General features: G+C 45.0%; 2 protein-coding genes across 4 annotated transcripts; one reads left to right on the forward strand and one right to left on the reverse strand.

The window, feature by feature from the left end:
- Positions 1–819: 819 nt before the first annotated feature.
- Positions 820–5,000, reverse strand: meaf6 (MYST/Esa1-associated factor 6). Of its 2 annotated transcripts, XM_060043230.1 has the most exons (8): positions 4,867–5,000; positions 4,285–4,400; positions 3,790–3,877; positions 3,606–3,651; positions 2,888–3,080; positions 2,402–2,431; positions 1,772–1,805; positions 820–1,297 (listed from the first exon to the last, which is right to left on the reverse strand). In XM_060043230.1, the coding sequence occupies exons 1-8, from the start codon at positions 4,954–4,956 to the stop codon at positions 1,283–1,285; spliced, it is 612 nt and encodes a 203-aa protein (XP_059899213.1). In that variant the 5' UTR covers positions 4,957–5,000; the 3' UTR covers positions 820–1,282. The 2 variants fall into 2 exon arrangements, with proteins under 2 accessions (XP_059899213.1, XP_059899214.1); XM_060043231.1 differs by lacking the exon at positions 2,402–2,431.
- On the forward strand, positions 4,976–9,887 carry stpg1 (sperm-tail PG-rich repeat containing 1). 2 transcript variants are annotated; one of them, XM_060043210.1, is made up of 9 exons: positions 4,976–5,119; positions 5,352–5,388; positions 5,474–5,592; positions 5,818–5,916; positions 6,657–6,836; positions 7,223–7,331; positions 7,421–7,589; positions 8,056–8,249; positions 9,606–9,887. In XM_060043210.1, exons 2-9 carry the CDS (start codon positions 5,358–5,360, stop codon positions 9,674–9,676), a joined length of 972 nt encoding a protein of 323 aa, XP_059899193.1. In that variant the 5' UTR covers positions 4,976–5,119; positions 5,352–5,357; the 3' UTR covers positions 9,677–9,887. The 2 variants fall into 2 exon arrangements, with proteins under 2 accessions (XP_059899193.1, XP_059899194.1); XM_060043211.1 differs by lacking the exon at positions 4,976–5,119 and adding an exon at positions 5,137–5,242.
- The last annotated feature ends 6,622 nt before the right edge of the window (positions 9,888–16,509 follow it).

Here is a 16,509-nt window from a genome sequence, read left to right on the forward strand (position 1 = left end):
GGCGGAATGCATTTAATGATTAGTTAGGGCTCCTACTTAGAGATACACCCTCGACAGTATAGGGTGTAGAGTCTACACCCTTCCTGCCACACAATTAACGCAACACAGGAATTACAGATGGATAGCGAAACTATGCAAGAGACATTGCACCTGCAGGCACTGCAACACAATCCTCCTGTTAGAATGGGAATGGTGACAAAAGACAGATCCATGACCCCAGCCCTCCAGTGCAATTAAATCACACTGTGGCCCCACATACCAGACTCATGTCAGCGATATGACCAGGCTTAGAAAACACTGGTTGGAAGCACAGATCGCCGCCATGCAACAACACAAAGCTCTGAATCCTCAAGGTCCACTTGAAGGGGACTTAAGGCAACAGGCTCAATAATGGAACGCCTCTGAATCCACTGTTATAGCTTTCGATTAAAGGTGACATATTACCAACAGGTATGAGTGTGATTAGCCGTTACCAGTGGTTGTTAAACTTTTTCAACGACACAAAACCTTTATAATGTAACATTACATAATGTGTGCGTTCTATTTGGCAGTGTAAACTGTACGTCAACAGGGGGCAAATAAATACAATTGGGTGAGAAACATGGCCGCGTGCTTCGTGTAATGGTTGGCTAATTTCTCCCCACAAAAGCACACCAGTGCCCTGTGTGTGTGTGTGTGTGTGTGTGTGTTCGTGTTCGTGTGTGTGTGTGTGTCCTCTCCTAGCGTTGTGAGTACCCCAATTCGAGAACCACTGTCCTAAACTATACACACATCGTAAGAAGTCCATCGTTTCACCCTCGTAATAACACCGTGACAAAGTGATACCTTGATCTTTTATTACAATTTTTATGAAAAAGAAGTTTGTGGAATAAAAGAAGCTCTCGTCAGAAGGAGGTATAACGCTAAGACTACGAAATGCTAACCGAAATAATTGTTTTTGTTACACTGGGGAAACATGAGACTGGGATAATAAATATGTTGATTTTTAACACTATACAATATGACGCAGTTGAGCACTCCACTTCAAGTAGCCCTGGCTGAGCTCGAATAGGTCACACAGCTTTTATTGGTAAGGTAAAGGCATTCATCACAAAACCATGGAAAAATGGAAGCAAACAAGGGGGAATGGTTTAAGAACTATACACGATACAGGCAGAAATAAAACGGGACGAAAACAAAAACGGACGACCACCGAAAGGCGCAGAGAGAGCCGACAATAGTCCAGAAAGAGTCACTGTTAGGTCTTCTTGTTCCCCGCGCCAAGTCCAGTTGACCCAGACCGTCAGGTGGAGAAGTCCTGATTGGAAGAGATTTGTAAAATTATTATTTTGTATCTCTGTTGCACCTTATTTAGCTTTCTGTGCTTTTGGCGATGTAAATGTTCTCCATAATGTTAACGAACTTTGAATCTTAAAAAGGTGCAATATTATACCACCAAGTGTGAGTGTGACAAGCCGTTACAAGCAGTCTTGAAAATCTGCCTCTTCAGACATAACAGGTGGGCGTGTACACCTAGATGCGTGCTGGGTAGTTGAGCAACGGTTGCTTCAGTCCACTGGGTAGGCTGGCGGACCGATCTATCCAGCACACATCTAGGTGGACACGCCCACTTGTGGACACTTGTGATGTCAGAAGAGGCAGATTTTCAAAACTGCTTGTAATGGCTAAGCACACACACCTGGTGCTATAATATGTCACCTTTAAGGCAAACTTGTGTTTTGTAACAGAAATTAACAACAACAAGATGGCCGCTGTGACCGGCACTACTTACCGCTCGTGGTTTCTTGTTCACCTTCATGTCGAACCTGCGACAAAAGCAAAAAGAAGTATAAAATTAGTTCCCTTGGAGAAGCCGGAGAACTTCCTGACAGTAACCACAGCGATGAACAGAGAGGCCGTTTATTTTCGATGGCGGAAGCTCAGTGAAAGCAAACAGCATATGTTTGCATTTAAGCAAACAGTGTCAGAGTCAACAATTTCAACGCCGGCCGAGAGATGAGGTTTGATTCGGAAGAGGAGTTTACCGAACGGAGTGATAAGAAAGAAAATGTGGGGAAATAAAAAAAAAAGAAAAAAAAACTTCAACTCAGTAGGATATGAGCATGAGAAACCAAAGCGCACCAAGCGGATGCAAGGCGGTTATAGAGAGAGAGAGAGAGAGAGAGAGAGAGAGGTGTGTGTGTGTGCGTGTGTGTGTGTGCGTGCGTGTCACAGCGGTGGGGGGGCATGCAGTCGGACTGGAGAACCAGCGGGCTCCGTCTAACGGTGAAAACATCCAAACGGAATGAAAGCAAATTTAGAAGCGACGGGAAGAAGAAGAAGAAGATAAAAGACGGGGATGAGGTTGGCAGCAGGCAGGATGTCAGATGCCACAGGAACAGGAAGTTGAAGTCAGACTTACTCAAAGTCATAATCAAACATTGCAGAAGGACTGTGAGCGGCATTAGGAGGAGGAGGGAGAGAGCACTGGTGTTAGTAAACCCCGGTGGTGGTTATCACAGGAGATAGCCCCCCCATCCGTCCGGTCGGTACCCGCACGGTTATCGAACGTCAACCACGACCTGACGCACAGAATACAACCCTCCTGCATGACATCAGTCAACAGTGTTGTGGCGGTTTAGATTCAGGGTAAAAGTAAACACCATGGCAGTATTAAATCTACAGTGTAAGATAACTAATGTTTTAAACTAGTGGTTTTTTTTAAGACACCAAGTGTGTAACTAACAGAACCCCAGGTTTTTAAACCTGGTTTCTGTGATGGACAGGATACGTGTTACAATCAATGTTGTTACTTTTAAAATATGATTATTTACGCTTTTTTTGGATTAAAGTGGCCGAAGGAAACCCGTGGGAAAGGAGACGGGCCGGGACACGACGACGGCCGTACCTGTGTCGGTTCTTGTTCTTCCTCTTCTTGTGGTTGCCGTGGTGACTGCCCGTGGAGGAGGAGGAGGCGGCCTTCTGGGGCTTGAGGTCCTGCAGGGCCCCGTCCCCGTCCTCCGTGTCCTCCTGGCTGGGCTCGTTCTCCTGGTTCTGGAGGTCCGGCGAGGCGTCGCTCTCCGTGCCGCTGCCCGGTTCTCCTGGGGAGGAGGGAGAGGAGGGAGAACGTCAGCGGGGATGAAGACCGGACCGCAGGCTTCATCTGTATACCTCCGTCGCTAGCACCACCCGACACCGGATCTAACCCCATGACTACGGATATTACAACCACCTCCACCTCCACCACCACCACCACCTCCACCACCACCACCACCTCCACCACCACCCCCACCACCACCACCACCACCACCTCCGCCACGCCCATTACCAACACTACCACCATCACCAGCTCCACCAACATTAATAACGGTCAATGCCAACACTGCTTCTTCAATCACAACTTCCACCGATATAACCTCCACTACGACTAATAATGCCACCAACATTACCTCGACGACTACTACTACTACTACTACTAGCATTACCTCCAACACTACTACTACCACCAACACTACCTTCTCCACTACAACACCACCGCTAACACCCCCAACACCATCATGAACACCAGCTCCAACAGCCAAGGATGACAGAATTTTTCTTCACGGATATCGCTGCGGTGAACTCACGTTTCTCGTTCATGTGATCAGGTATTCCCCCGAGTGCGCACACTGCCTGTTGGATCAGAGAGAGACGGCGTTAGTGGGTCGCCTTGGAAGGTTCCGGAATGACAACAGACGCCAAGGAAGTAAGAATTAGAATCTGATTCCATTTTAGTGCAATGACCATAAAAGGAATTGACGGGAAACTCACCGCTACCGACGTAACTGACGACTTGCTGAACAAACGCTCTGCTTCTTTAAATTTCCGATTTCGTCTGTCGGTTTTACTATTTGAATTCCTGTTTCGGGAGGAAAAGAAGGCATACAGTTTAGTTTTCACACGAAGGTCTCCAGCATTAGTCACACATTCACAAAATATGTATTTACGTGTGAATCACATCATGCTTTATTATATATACGTTATTCATTAGCAAAAAAAATAATACCTCCTTGATATTGCTCAGCTAGTAGGTTAAAACAGTCTATATGACAACAACTGGATAAAAAGCTGATTCTCAAGCTTTTAGACAAATACTAAAACATGTGATCCATACTCTACAGTTGGATCAATAGACTATGGATACATAATAAATCAGGCATTTAAAATGAAGCTCAGAAACACACATTGAAAACAGAGTTGAAGAATTATTGCATTCCCTAATCACCGATGGTACAAGACGAGTATATGATGATGACGATGACTTACTTTTGGTTGGTGAGGTATCTGTCCCATCCTCTGATGATGTTGCCATACATCTGGGTGTCTTCTAGGTAGCTGCCCTCGAAGGCATAGATCTGTCTTTCCAAGTTCACTAACGTCTCCTTCATATGAAAACAGAAGATGTCAATAGTTTACACTACCGTCAGCCAAAGCACCAAAGGACCGGCTCCTCACGCAGGCTACATTTAGACATATAACGCCTATATACTCATAACGTTTCACACCATTTCGGATGAATCTAACAACTTTCCTCCAGGCACGCTTAAAACTACGTGACGAAGAGTGCTCGGATGGACTAGGAACACTGAAATCCGCATGCATTCTCTCAACCTTTTTGTATAAATAGCTTATGTTAAATGCTAATTCGCATTAGCATCTAGCAACGCTCACCCGGACAGTGTTATTTAGCCGACAGCTCACGCTAACCAATGCCAATGGGTTCAAATGTAGCTTAGCTTAGCAGTCCGCGGGGGCCTAGCGACCTGCGCGCCAGAGACAACTTTTCTCCCTAAAGCCCGCCGGTGTGACCAAAACCTAGTCCTTGGAGTTTAAATAAAACCAACATACGGCGAGTTCTTGTTTCCTTTTCACCAGTTCCGCCAGCTCCCGACGAGTGTCGGGGATCTGTGGTGGAGTTGCCTTCGCATGCATCGCCATGATGAATACTAGAGAGCCACTCTGACTGGAGAGAAACAACACGGGCCCCGCCGAAAGTAGTAGAGCGGTGGTGCGTTCACCGCCGGGGGGCGCTAAAGGACAACCCGAGGCGCGGCCCCCTGTTTCCAGATTCGCCGCTGATAAAGTACCTCAGCACGATCAGGTGGGTGTTGGAGTCGTCATAGCAACATATTGGGTTGTAGAAACGGTTGTGTTGGGTCTGTGTGCCGTGGTGGCCTCAACTGTTGCAATGATAGAGGGAGTCTTGTGTCTTTGTTTTTTATTTGTGGGTATAGTTTTGAAAATTGGATTTGTACCTTTGCTCATTTCTATTTTAAATAGTTCTTCAGTACACACTGTGGATTGAATCTGACTATTTCTGCATGATTTCACAGTAAACCATGGGCAAATTATGCACAGGAAAATCTGATGGTGAGTTTCCTATAGCTGCTGTAAAAATAATAATAATCACATGTGTTAAAACGCCTCCTAATTAACACTATTGACCTTCAAATAGTCCGTAGTATTACAGGTTACACGTGTTCGATCCCATCCAAGTACCAAACGGTAGTGGTCGACAATGAGGAGAAGATGGGATTCTCCTCACAGTCCAAGAGGTTCTCACTGGACACCCTGGTAGGATACTCCTTGCCACTTATTCAGAACATACTAATAATACTAATACTTATCATAAACATAATGGAGAAAATTGTATTATACAGAGTATCTGCTAATTTACAGTGTAAATGGACAGATACTCAACGTGATAATACTCATTTTCATTATGCTGAGTATCTGTCCATTTACAGTGTAAACGGAAAGTTAGATAGATTCATTATGCTGACGCGGGTGTCCTTTCAGAATGAGAACCCAGGCCCAGGATCCTACTGCCCCCTCCCCTCGGCCGAGACCTTCAGTCCTTCCTTCTCTAAGAAGGGCACCGCGAGCTTCCCCTCCAAGGTCTCGCCCACCCTCGTCATCCACCCACGAGACCTCATCAAGTCCATTAGCTAATCATTGCCTCGTCGTCGCCGACACATCCATACAGAGCGACTGCCAGAGGATGTATTTAGAGTCGTTGATGAGCCGGATGTTGACATAGGCCTCCACAGATAGACAGGGGTTTGACCCAGAACCTGTGGGCATTAAGGGATTAACTCCTACCTGCTCCTTGATGTCAGCACTAGGAGCAGTAGTACAGAAATAAAGGAAGGTTTATGACAGTGCGGCACAAGTGACACTGTGTGTGTGCTCGCTTTTCTTATTTTGTTGCATTACCTTTTTATTTGTACCTAAATGTCCCATCTGAGGTTAATTCAGTACCATCTTATCTGATGTATATTTTGTTACTTGCGCTGTTATTTGGTACGTGTTTCACCATAAAGGAGGCCTCAAATTCATATCATTGGTTATTGATGATCTCTTCTTGTCGGTCATTAATGCACATATGACTAGTTAGTACTAGCAGTCTTTGTTGTATTCGGGGAATGGGTTAACCTCGACAATCAAATTGGATCGTCACTGTTTGGCACTTGGTTATATGAACATCCTTACTGTACCGACAGCGATATATTGTTTCTCTTTCTTCGGACAAATGTACATTATTGTATTTTTTTTATATAAAAGCATCGGCTAAATTCCCAGAATTAAAATGTAAATATGACAAATTTGATACTGAACGTTGGCCCCTACCCCGCAAGGTCCCCAGAGTCCCCCGCCACCACAAGAGAGGCCTCCCCGGCCCTGACTCCTACAACCTGCAGTCCTCCTCCATCGCCAGGCACAGCTTCGGACGGGGGGCCTCCCGGGCCTTCAGAGCCCCGGTGGCGGTCCCAATGCTGGAGCCCAAGTTCAGAACACCAGGCCCAGATCAGTACGATGTACGTGGGTCGGCCTTGGCTCCTGAGCACCCTGACTCTCTTGTGGGAGGGGGTCATGACCTCTTGAAAGAGGACCATGGATTTTAAGGGACTGTGAACAGAAATATATGGTGTAGACCATTTCTCTTTGTTAAGAAGTTTGATTTGTTTTAATACAAATCAACAAACTGTAGAGGACAGCAGACATTTATATTGATTTATATTAATTTAATTATTTTATATACATTGTTTATTTTTTATATTAGTTCTCCTTCAAAACGTTATTAGGAACACTAGTTCATTGTGGTTGATTCTCAATGTATGTTGCATCCTGTTTTATACAAGTTAAAGCAAAGATTTCTGGATTGAATTTATAATATCTTACTGCGTTTTGTCAATATTTTTAGGTATCTGGTGGTCATCCTGGTGGAAGCTTCCAGTCAAAGGGCTCATCTACTTTTCTCTCCAGTACCAAACGTTGTGATTTGGCCATCAACCCAAACCTCCCATCCCCGTGTAGGCAACCCACTCTCTATCCCCTCAATATTTCAGCGTCCCTAGCACTTAGCATCTTGTTTTGAAGCCTCTTCTGACTGCCTTCCCAGGCCACTACCAGATCAGCTGCACTGCGACCAAGAACAGCCCGAGAGCCGCCATGTCTCCCTTCAAATCCAAGTCCTCCCGGTTCCCAGCTCAGGTGGATCACCGGGTCCCGGGTCCTGGTGCCTACAACCTCCACCACAGCCCGGACCCCTTGAGGAAGCCCACCCTGCTGTGAGTCTGAGTGCACTTTATCACAGACTGCGGGCGTTGGGGATTGAACCCGGGACAGTCCGGCTACATCCTGTCTCGCCCGTGTTGAGTACAGAATACACTTTCGTTGGATTAGATTGTGTCTAAAGATTTACACTGACATGAGAGCGGGGAGTATGTTGACGTGACTCCCACTGTGGGTGTTCGACTCCCCGCCGAAAGGTTCGGGGTACGATCCCCAATGTACATGTGTCTATAGGCCCCCTTGAGCAAGATTTCCTCGCACCTACCTGCTCCTTAATGACCTGCATCTAAAACTCTCAACTATCAGTCTCTTTGGAACCACGCATCTGCTAAAGGACAGAATGTGGTGTCAATGTAAACAATGACAAAATAGTATTTTGTCATTTATGTTTGTATTTATAATTAATATTACATGCATATTTAATAATAGTTCAAGCGTTGATTCCTCCACCTGCCGCACCAGGAGGAGAAAGGTCCTGGTGATGGCCACGCCCGCCCGCTTGGTTCCCAAGGGCCCGGCCTACCCCGGCCCGGGTCAGTATGACCTGGTGGACTACGAGGGCCCCGCCACTCACCCCGGGTCCACAGCGGCCTTCCTCTCGGAGACCCGACGCAGTCCGCAGGGCGGAAGGGCCCCCCAGGCCGGGCCGGGCCCAGGTACAGAGACCGCCACTGAAGGATGGCTTCAGTTCAGGGCTATACTGTACTGTACTGTACTGTACTGTACTGTACTGTACTGTATTATACTATATAGTACCGTACTATACTGTACTGTACTATACTGTACGGTACTGTACTGTATTATACTATATAGTACCGTACTATACTGTACTGTACGGTACTGTACTGTATTATACTATATAGTACTGTACTGTACTGTACTATACTGTACTGTACTATACTGTACTGTACTGTATTATACTATAGTACCGTACTGTACGGTACTGTACTGTATTATACTATATAGTACCGTACTATACTGTACGGTACTGTATTATACTATATAGTACCGTACTATACTGTACTGTACTGTACTATACTGTACAGTACTGTACTGTATTATACTATATAGTACCGTACTATACTGTACGGTACTGTACTGTATTATACTATATAGTACCGTACTGTACTGTACTATACTGTACGGTACTGTACTGTATCATACTATATAGTACCGTACTATACTGTACTGTACTGTTCTATACTGTACGGTACTGTACTGTATTATACTATATAGTACCGTACTGTACTGTACTGTACGGTACTGTACTGTATTATACTATATAGTACCGTACTATACTGTTCTATACTGTACTGTACTATACTGTGCTGTACTGTACTGTACTATATTGTACTATACTGTACTGTACTGTACTGTATTATACTGTACTGTACTATAGTACTGTGCTATACTGTACTGTACTATACTGTACTGTATTATACTGTACTATACTATATAGTACTGTACTGTATTGTACTGTACTATACTGTACTGTACTGTTCTATACTGTTGTGTACTATACTGTACTGTATCATACTGTACTATACTATATAGTACTGTACTATACTGTACTGTACTGTATTATACTGTAGTGTACTGTACTATGCTGTATTGTGCTCTACTATACTGTATTGTACTGTACTGTATTATACTGTAGTGTACTGTACTGTACCAGTAGGTATACTAGGGCATGATGCCCTCAACCCTACCTGCTCCTTATTGATCTGGGTCTGAATCAAGGGCCCTTTGGATAAGAAGCTGAATGACTGAATAGTAAATGTGCGGAGAGTGCAAAGCTGAAGATTGATAAATGTGGTAGATCATAGTCACTGTGTAATTCAGTGTTTGGTCACTGGTCTGTTCCAGTGTACAATAGCAGGGGGTTTACAATATTGTTTGAGCGAATCTACACTTTAATCTTCCCCCAGCCTTTTGACTTACGTTTGACTTAGTCAGTATTCATATATTCATGAAAATACATTTGATTCATCTTGCTGTCTTGTTTCTTCCAGGTTATTACGAACCACAGAAGTTATCAAAGAAGTCATTTTTGTACAACCCCAAGATCTGGAATCCCGTGTAAAGACCCTGAATCTGTGGACATGTGTTCGGTAGAGTCTCCGTTCGTGTTGTCACATCTCTCACGTACGGAGGCATTCACGCACATCCCACACACAGACACACCACATGGTGCGTATTAATAGTGTACCGTAATGCGATGTTCCGGACATGCTCCGTATTCCGTGCGTCTTGACACATTGGTTTTTAGAAAAATAAACAAAGGCAAACGCTTATTTCACTGTCAAATAATTTGATGACAGAATGAGGTCTGTCGATGTAGAATTGTATTTTTAGAATGTTCTGAGGAGGATATTTAACTAGTTTGCTGAACAATATTTTATGTAATGCTTCCCACCTTTATAAATCTTAAAGAACTAATATATATTTATATATATATAGTTCCGTATATTGAATCTTTATAAAGGCTCAATAACTAATATATAATGCACATAACCCAATAAATATATAAATGTTTATATTCCATAAATGTGGTCGATAGTGTTTAAATATGGTCGCTAGTGTTTACTTGTGGTCGATAGTGTTTAAATGTGGTCGATAGTGTTTAAATGTGGTCGATAGGGTTTACATGTTTAAATGTGGTCGATAGTGTTTATATATGGTCGATAGGGTTTACATGTGGTCGATAGGGTTTACATGTGGTCCATAGTGTTTAAATGTGGTCCATAGTGTTTAAATGTGGGCGTTAGGGTTTACATGTGGTCCATAGTGTTTAAATATGGTCGATAGTGTTTAAATGTGGTCGATAGTGTTTACATGTGGTCGATATTGTTTAAATGTGATCGATAGTGTTTAAATATGGTCGATAGTGTTTAAATGTTCTTTTCCCTCACTCTCCACCTCATCCCTAACTCTCCACCTCAAGCTGGTGTGTAGTGAGCGTTCTGGCACCGATTGGCTGCCGTGCATCACCCAAGTGGGTGCTACATATTGGTGGTGGTTAGTGAGGTCCCCCCTTCACTTTAGGCGTCTTTGAGTGTTATTAATTATTATTATTATTCATGTTTAACCTCTGTTTTCCTTTTATTCCTAGTCTGTTTTACATAGTTTTGAATGATGACTATATGCTCTGTAAGGTGACCTTGGGTGTCTTGAAAGGCGCCTCTAAATTAAATGTATTATTATTATTATTATTAAATCTATATATTCCATACGATTCTCTGGGTTTTCCAATCAGACGCAAACGTCGATCGACCCAACTTCAGATTGTCATAGCAGACACTGTTGTCCCTGGCAACTGTTTTTGCCGTTCCCTGGCAACTGTTGCCGCTGTCACCGATATCCAGCCCCCCGGCAACAGCTGAGAGCTTGGAGGTGACACAGCCATGCCAACTGCCAGGGACGAGAGCCGGGGCACGGCCCGGTGACGGCGTATGTGAACAATGTGTGTGACTGGGGGGGAGAGCTGAACCCAAATCACAGATGGAATCATCTGCCATCACGGGGCAGGGCTTGGCCCAGGTCCAGGACATGCTCGCCCGTTTCGTACTACATGACCCATGGTAATCACAGTAAAAGGCCCATGCATGTGACCAGAGCAGCTGTCTCCAATGTTTAGTTTGTCATTAATGAACGACAGGGTTGGTCGATTACATTGTATGATGATTTGCGATTCATAAGCGTGGTATAAAATCATTTAGCAGGCTACTTTATCCAGAGTAAGTTTCAGCGATTTTATGCATGTAATTATAAGCAGATGGCATTTAGGCCTCTTGCCCAAGGATGCCTCCAGGTAGCCTTAGGATAAGGGGTTCGAATCCAGAACCTTCTGAACCCTAAACCACTAGATCATCCTGCCCCCCTATGACTAGCATGTCATTCACAAACTACTGGCACTGGTATTTCGTTAGTGCTCAACAGATCCGAGGAGACACGCTTCTGCCCACTAAAATGTAAACATCACTCCACCATAAACCAGGTCGTCTGTGGGTGGTTCAGGTGCTGTGGAGCCCGGCGTCCTCTGCCCTGCAGTGATCAGTGGTGGCTGGGTCTGTTCATTCAATCCTACTCTGCAGTTCCTTGGAGCTCCATGCGGCAGCAACTGCCACAGCTCCGCTCCCACACTGTGGCAGCTGAGGATATATAAAGAGTGTGACTGCTTAGACGAACGCTCTGCTAATGATGCGCCCTGGAAAATCACAAGCCATTGTTTTATTTGGGTCATTTTCCGAGAGAGCAGGGAGTGAGAGAGTGTTTCGGCTCGTCGGCAGTTTGGATAAAATGGAAGTTCACTTTGGCTTGTCGTAATCGGTACCAGGTTCAGGGGAAGTCGCACGGAGATGGGTTATAGGGTGTGGTGGTGGTGGGGACTGGACGACTGAGCTGTAAAACTTTATGTGGCGCTTTTCATGCAAACGACTTAAAATGTAAAACAATCCATAACTGAATCACATTTCAGAGGTGGATTTAATTGTGTTTGAGTCAATCCCTCAAAATGAAAGCCAAAACCCCCAAAAAGTAGGGATGTTTTTGTTCGAGAATGTTGGCAGGTTTTAACACAGAAGCACAGAAGAACAAGAAGCAGGCTAGCCTCGTTCCCACCAACCGTTGACGGGGGACTTTTGGGTGCAGTTGCACTGGGATTCTTGTGGTGTGGGGGTGTCGACAGCGTGCGGGGGGGGGGGGGGGGGGGGTGTCTACAGATGCATACCTCTGTGGTTTAACGGAGGTGCCTTCTGAGCACTGAGATCAGACAGCGAGGGAAGACGAGTTGGGACAGTACCCCCCCCAAAGGAGGTGGTGTTTAGGTAGCTCTTTGTCTTAAGATTAGAGGGATGCAGACTGGAGTCTGTGTGTGGTTTGACTGGGTTGCAGGCGACCAAGAAGTATTCATTAGTCGTTATAGTCAACACAAAATACAACAACCAGAACTGTAGCACGACAAAAATCACTTGAAGAGAGATTTCCAAATTCAAAGTAAAGGTCGCTCGTTTTTGTTAGGGTTAGACGTATAAGGGGATGTTTAACAGATTTGACCTGAGGGTCAGTAGCCGATAGAGAGGCTATCTCTGGGGTCCCTGCTACATGGGTGCAGTGGTTCATTAGTTCTGCCTTTTATTTGTAACGGATGCAGTAAAGACTCGGACATTTAGATTCAAGATTCCAGAGTTTCATTTGTCAACTTAAGTATACAGTGAAGTGAAAATCGAAATGAAATGAATGAATGAAAATTTCGATGATGGTATGAAATTCTCGGACTGGTAACATGATACACATAATAAAATAAGTACAATCATTCAAAGCTACAAACCTGCGTATTTTTCTTATGTACACCGTTAAATAATATGAATTACTATGGTTGAATGCTTAGCATGTGAACCAGAGCAGAGAAGGGCGGTCCTTCTTCTCTCATGTTCAAGACCTAAGTTCTGCAGAAAGCAAAGTCATATCGTTGGTAATATAAATAGATGGCCCGAGGAGAGGTAGGGGGGGAGGTGTGAGAGAGGGAGGAGGGCGTGGGGGGGAGGGGTAGTCAGAGTCTAGGGTCATAGCCGGAGGGGGCAGATCAGTTTCTCCGTGTGGCGTCATCATTGCTCTGATATCGTCATAACGACCACAATGAGTGTCTTTATCGATCAGGACGGGCCGTTCGTAGATAAGTGTGGTGAATGGGAGGGATTGTGGTGAATCAAAGTGTTGCGTAAACTCAGTAATACCGAGTTATCCTCATTGTGAACGATTTCCACCGAAACCCAACAGTCATGCAGCACTTCTGTTGTGTAACTGCAGGGGTTGGAGCCAATGGTGACCTGTTTCCAAACCCGGTGTTATCAAACTTAAGTTGTAAGTTGTTTAATTTGGTGGACAATATATACATATATATGTTATATATATATGTAGGTCAATATATAATGATGTGTGTGTGTGTGTGTGTGTGTGTGTGTGTGTGTGTGTGTGTGTGTGTGTGTGTGTGTGTGTGTGCGTGAATGTCTGTGTGTGTGTGTGTGTGTGTCTGTGTGTGTGTGTGTCTTTCAAAACATTTAATAAAAAAAGAATGTGTGAAAGAGTGAAACTCTGTAAGGGCGATTCACTCATGGATTACCCCACTCGCTATTTTTATAAATTCCCCTTATCAAAACAAGTCAGTACATATGTGGATGCATGGTGAGACATTCATAGATAATAGCATGCATTTATTATATTTTATTTTAAATAGATGCATGCATCTAGGAGATAATTTAAATTAATATATTCTGATCCCTCAACATATTACTATTAGTAAGAGTAACAGATCGGGTTAATATTTAGCTGTTCCAGTATACTGTTTTGGATTATTATTTATGCATATGGTTAACACCAACATGCAACCATATCATACCTTATAATTATCAAATATAATTGCCTATAATAGCAAATTAATACCGGGGGTCTTTCTTCTGTGACTATGGTTTAAGAGACTGTAGGCAATATCAAAGGCAATATAAAGAGTCACAAATTTTAAAATAAATAAATAAATAAATAAATAAATAAGGGGAACTGTCCATTCAAAGTTAATTGCATTCGTAATTACGCCGACGCGTATACATGTGTAACGACCGCAGGGCGAACTTTTACTGCCAACTACATAAGTAGCCCAGAGTTGAGGACCCTGACGGATTCTACCATTCACTATCACCATATTCTCCTATTACAAACAGTCTTTAGCACAATACCTCACCATCCCCCCATAACAACCAAACCCAAACTAACACGCCTTTGACGCCAAACGTGCACATTTTACTCGGTATCTACTATAAACTTTCGTGGAGTTGCTGCGTTTTTCTCAAATTTTCCCCAAAAAGATGGCACGGTCCGGACGCAGCGAGGATGTCCCGCCCTGCCAGCGTTGCCAGATTGAGCCAGATATCCCGCCTAACCCTTGCTGCAGCGCCCGCAGCCAGATTGGGCGGAAACTCTGGCCCAATCTGGCAACATTCCTCCCTGCTCCCCGTCTGGATCCACTCTCCGTCTCCTCAGTCACTGGCCGGCTGCTCACAGGCCGTTTGACACCGTGTCCGCTGACCACCACGACACGTATCTCATCTGGCCTGCCTCCTTTTTGTTTTTTCCTAACCCCGGACTTCTATCTTTCTTATCTTTTACCTCATTTTTCCCCGGCTCCCGGTCGGATCTCCAGAGGGCGTGTTGCTGCAGCGGGAGTTTCATCTCCTGTGCGTCGGCTCTGAGGAATGACAGCGAGGGAACGGGACTGAGACTCACTGCCCGAACACACAAACATGGATTATAAGGAGCTCGGGAATGATTTCGAGGAGAAACTGAAGCTGACAGAGAAATGTGAGTAGTGGGATGATGGAGGCTGAACGGGTCAGCGGTTGGGGGGTCTTGTGGTAGGAGGATGGTGTTGGTATCAGCCGATCTTAGCCCAGATGGGTCACATTAGACTGGGCTTGTGAATCCAACACATCCACTGCTGACGTGTCTTCCATAACATTGTGAAACTACAAATCATGTGTTCTGTAAACGACCCAATGTTACCCCGAGATGTAGGATGTTGATTGATATACGATCATACTGTATGCAATGTGGCATCTGGATTGGGCATCTTTGCGCCAGCTGTGTCCTCCTATAGGCTGACGAATGAAGCCTGACGTCAAACGAGAGAAACCGTCTGCTTGTTCGTTTTTTTTTGTATGTATTGGAAATATGACAACCGGTGTCCTCTGTCCATACCGCTGTCCTTCTAGTCCCTAGCCAGGGGTCTGAACCAGATATATCAGGGTCCCAGGGTGCTCTCCGTTACCGCGGTCCTCTCTGTCGTATGGGGGGAGAGCCAAGGTGTTAGTCAGTATGCTGTGGCGAACACGGCATACACACATGAAATCTGAGATCCGCCGGGGTTTATTATAGCACACATCTAGGTCTCTGAGAAATATCCCAGCCAAACAACAACACGCAGAGAGAGAGAGAGAGAGAGAGAGAGAGAGAGAGAGAGAGAGAGAGAGAGAGAGAGAGAGAGAGAGAGAGAGAGAGAGAGAGAGAGAAAAGAGAGAGAGAGAGAGAGAGAGAGAGAGAGAGGAGAGAGAGAGAGAGAGAGAGGAGAGAGAGAGAGAGAGAGAGAGAGAGAGGAGAGAGAGAGAGATGAGAGAGAAGAGGAGAGACGAGATCTAAGCTATGCCCTTCAGCCCACCAACAGCCACCCCGCCTGTCCCTAAGTCCTGGGATGAATCCGGGCCATGTTGTAGGACCATTGGCGCGCAACGTGACCAACCTCCACACAAACCCGATTTCTATTAAAAACATGTGTGTGCTTTATAGTCTCTTCTCGCGTGTTGTTGTCGTCGTCAGAAGGTGACTTCTATAGCAGTCTCCCCCTGGTCTCCTGCTCCTCTGGATGGGGGAGGAGGAGGGGAGAGGACCACTGGAGGCTGCTTGCCGCAGCTCTTCATCAATGCAGAGGCGAACTACCGGTCCTCTCAACCGCGAATTCTCCTCCCTCCTCCCCACCCCCTCAATCCCCACGGCAGGTGTGTGTGTGTTTGTGTGTGTCTGTGTGTGTGTGTGTTTGTGTTTGTGGACCAGTCCCTTTTCTTGTGTTTTTGTTGGGTAGTGTGTGTGTGTGTGTGTGTGTGTGTGTGTGTGTGTGTGTGTGTGTGTGTGTGTGTGTGTGTGTGTGTTTGCGTGAGTGTGTCTGTGTGCGAAGGTGTGATAACAATTGTGTTGTTGTGCTGCTGCGGCCACCTGATGAATAATAATGAGTCACCTTCGGCTCTTTTGCCCATAAACCAAAAGTTAGTGAAACATGGACTGCAGTCATGCAGAAGAGATGTGTTGATGTTGACGGTGATCAGGGCAGATAGCAGTGGAGACATTGGTGCGGGTCTGTGTTTTTTGGGTTCG

Source organism: Gadus macrocephalus, chromosome 22 (assembly GCF_031168955.1).
Source record: "Gadus macrocephalus chromosome 22, ASM3116895v1".
Classification (NCBI taxonomy): domain Eukaryota; kingdom Metazoa; phylum Chordata; class Actinopteri; order Gadiformes; family Gadidae; genus Gadus; species Gadus macrocephalus.

Bases quoted from the DNA above. Each gene is read 5' to 3' on its own strand.
- meaf6 (XM_060043230.1), bottom strand. From the start codon at position 4,956: ATGGCGATGCATGCGAAGGCAACTCCACCACAGATCCCCGACACTCGT. The intron at 2,432-2,887 runs GTACGGCCGTCG...TGCCGCTCACAG, and splicing joins AAGAACAAGAACCGACACAG to TCCTTCTGCAATGTTTGATT. The intron at 1,806-2,401 runs GTAAGTCTGACT...CTTTTGTCGCAG, and splicing joins ATGTTTGATTATGACTTTGA to GTTCGACATGAAGGTGAACA.
- stpg1 (XM_060043210.1), top strand. From the start codon at position 5,358: ATGGGCAAATTATGCACAGGAAAATCTGATG. The intron at 6,837-7,222 runs GTACGTGGGTCG...CAATATTTTTAG, and splicing joins CAGGCCCAGATCAGTACGAT to GTATCTGGTGGTCATCCTGG. The intron at 7,590-8,055 runs GTGAGTCTGAGT...CTGCCGCACCAG, and splicing joins TTGAGGAAGCCCACCCTGCT to GAGGAGAAAGGTCCTGGTGA.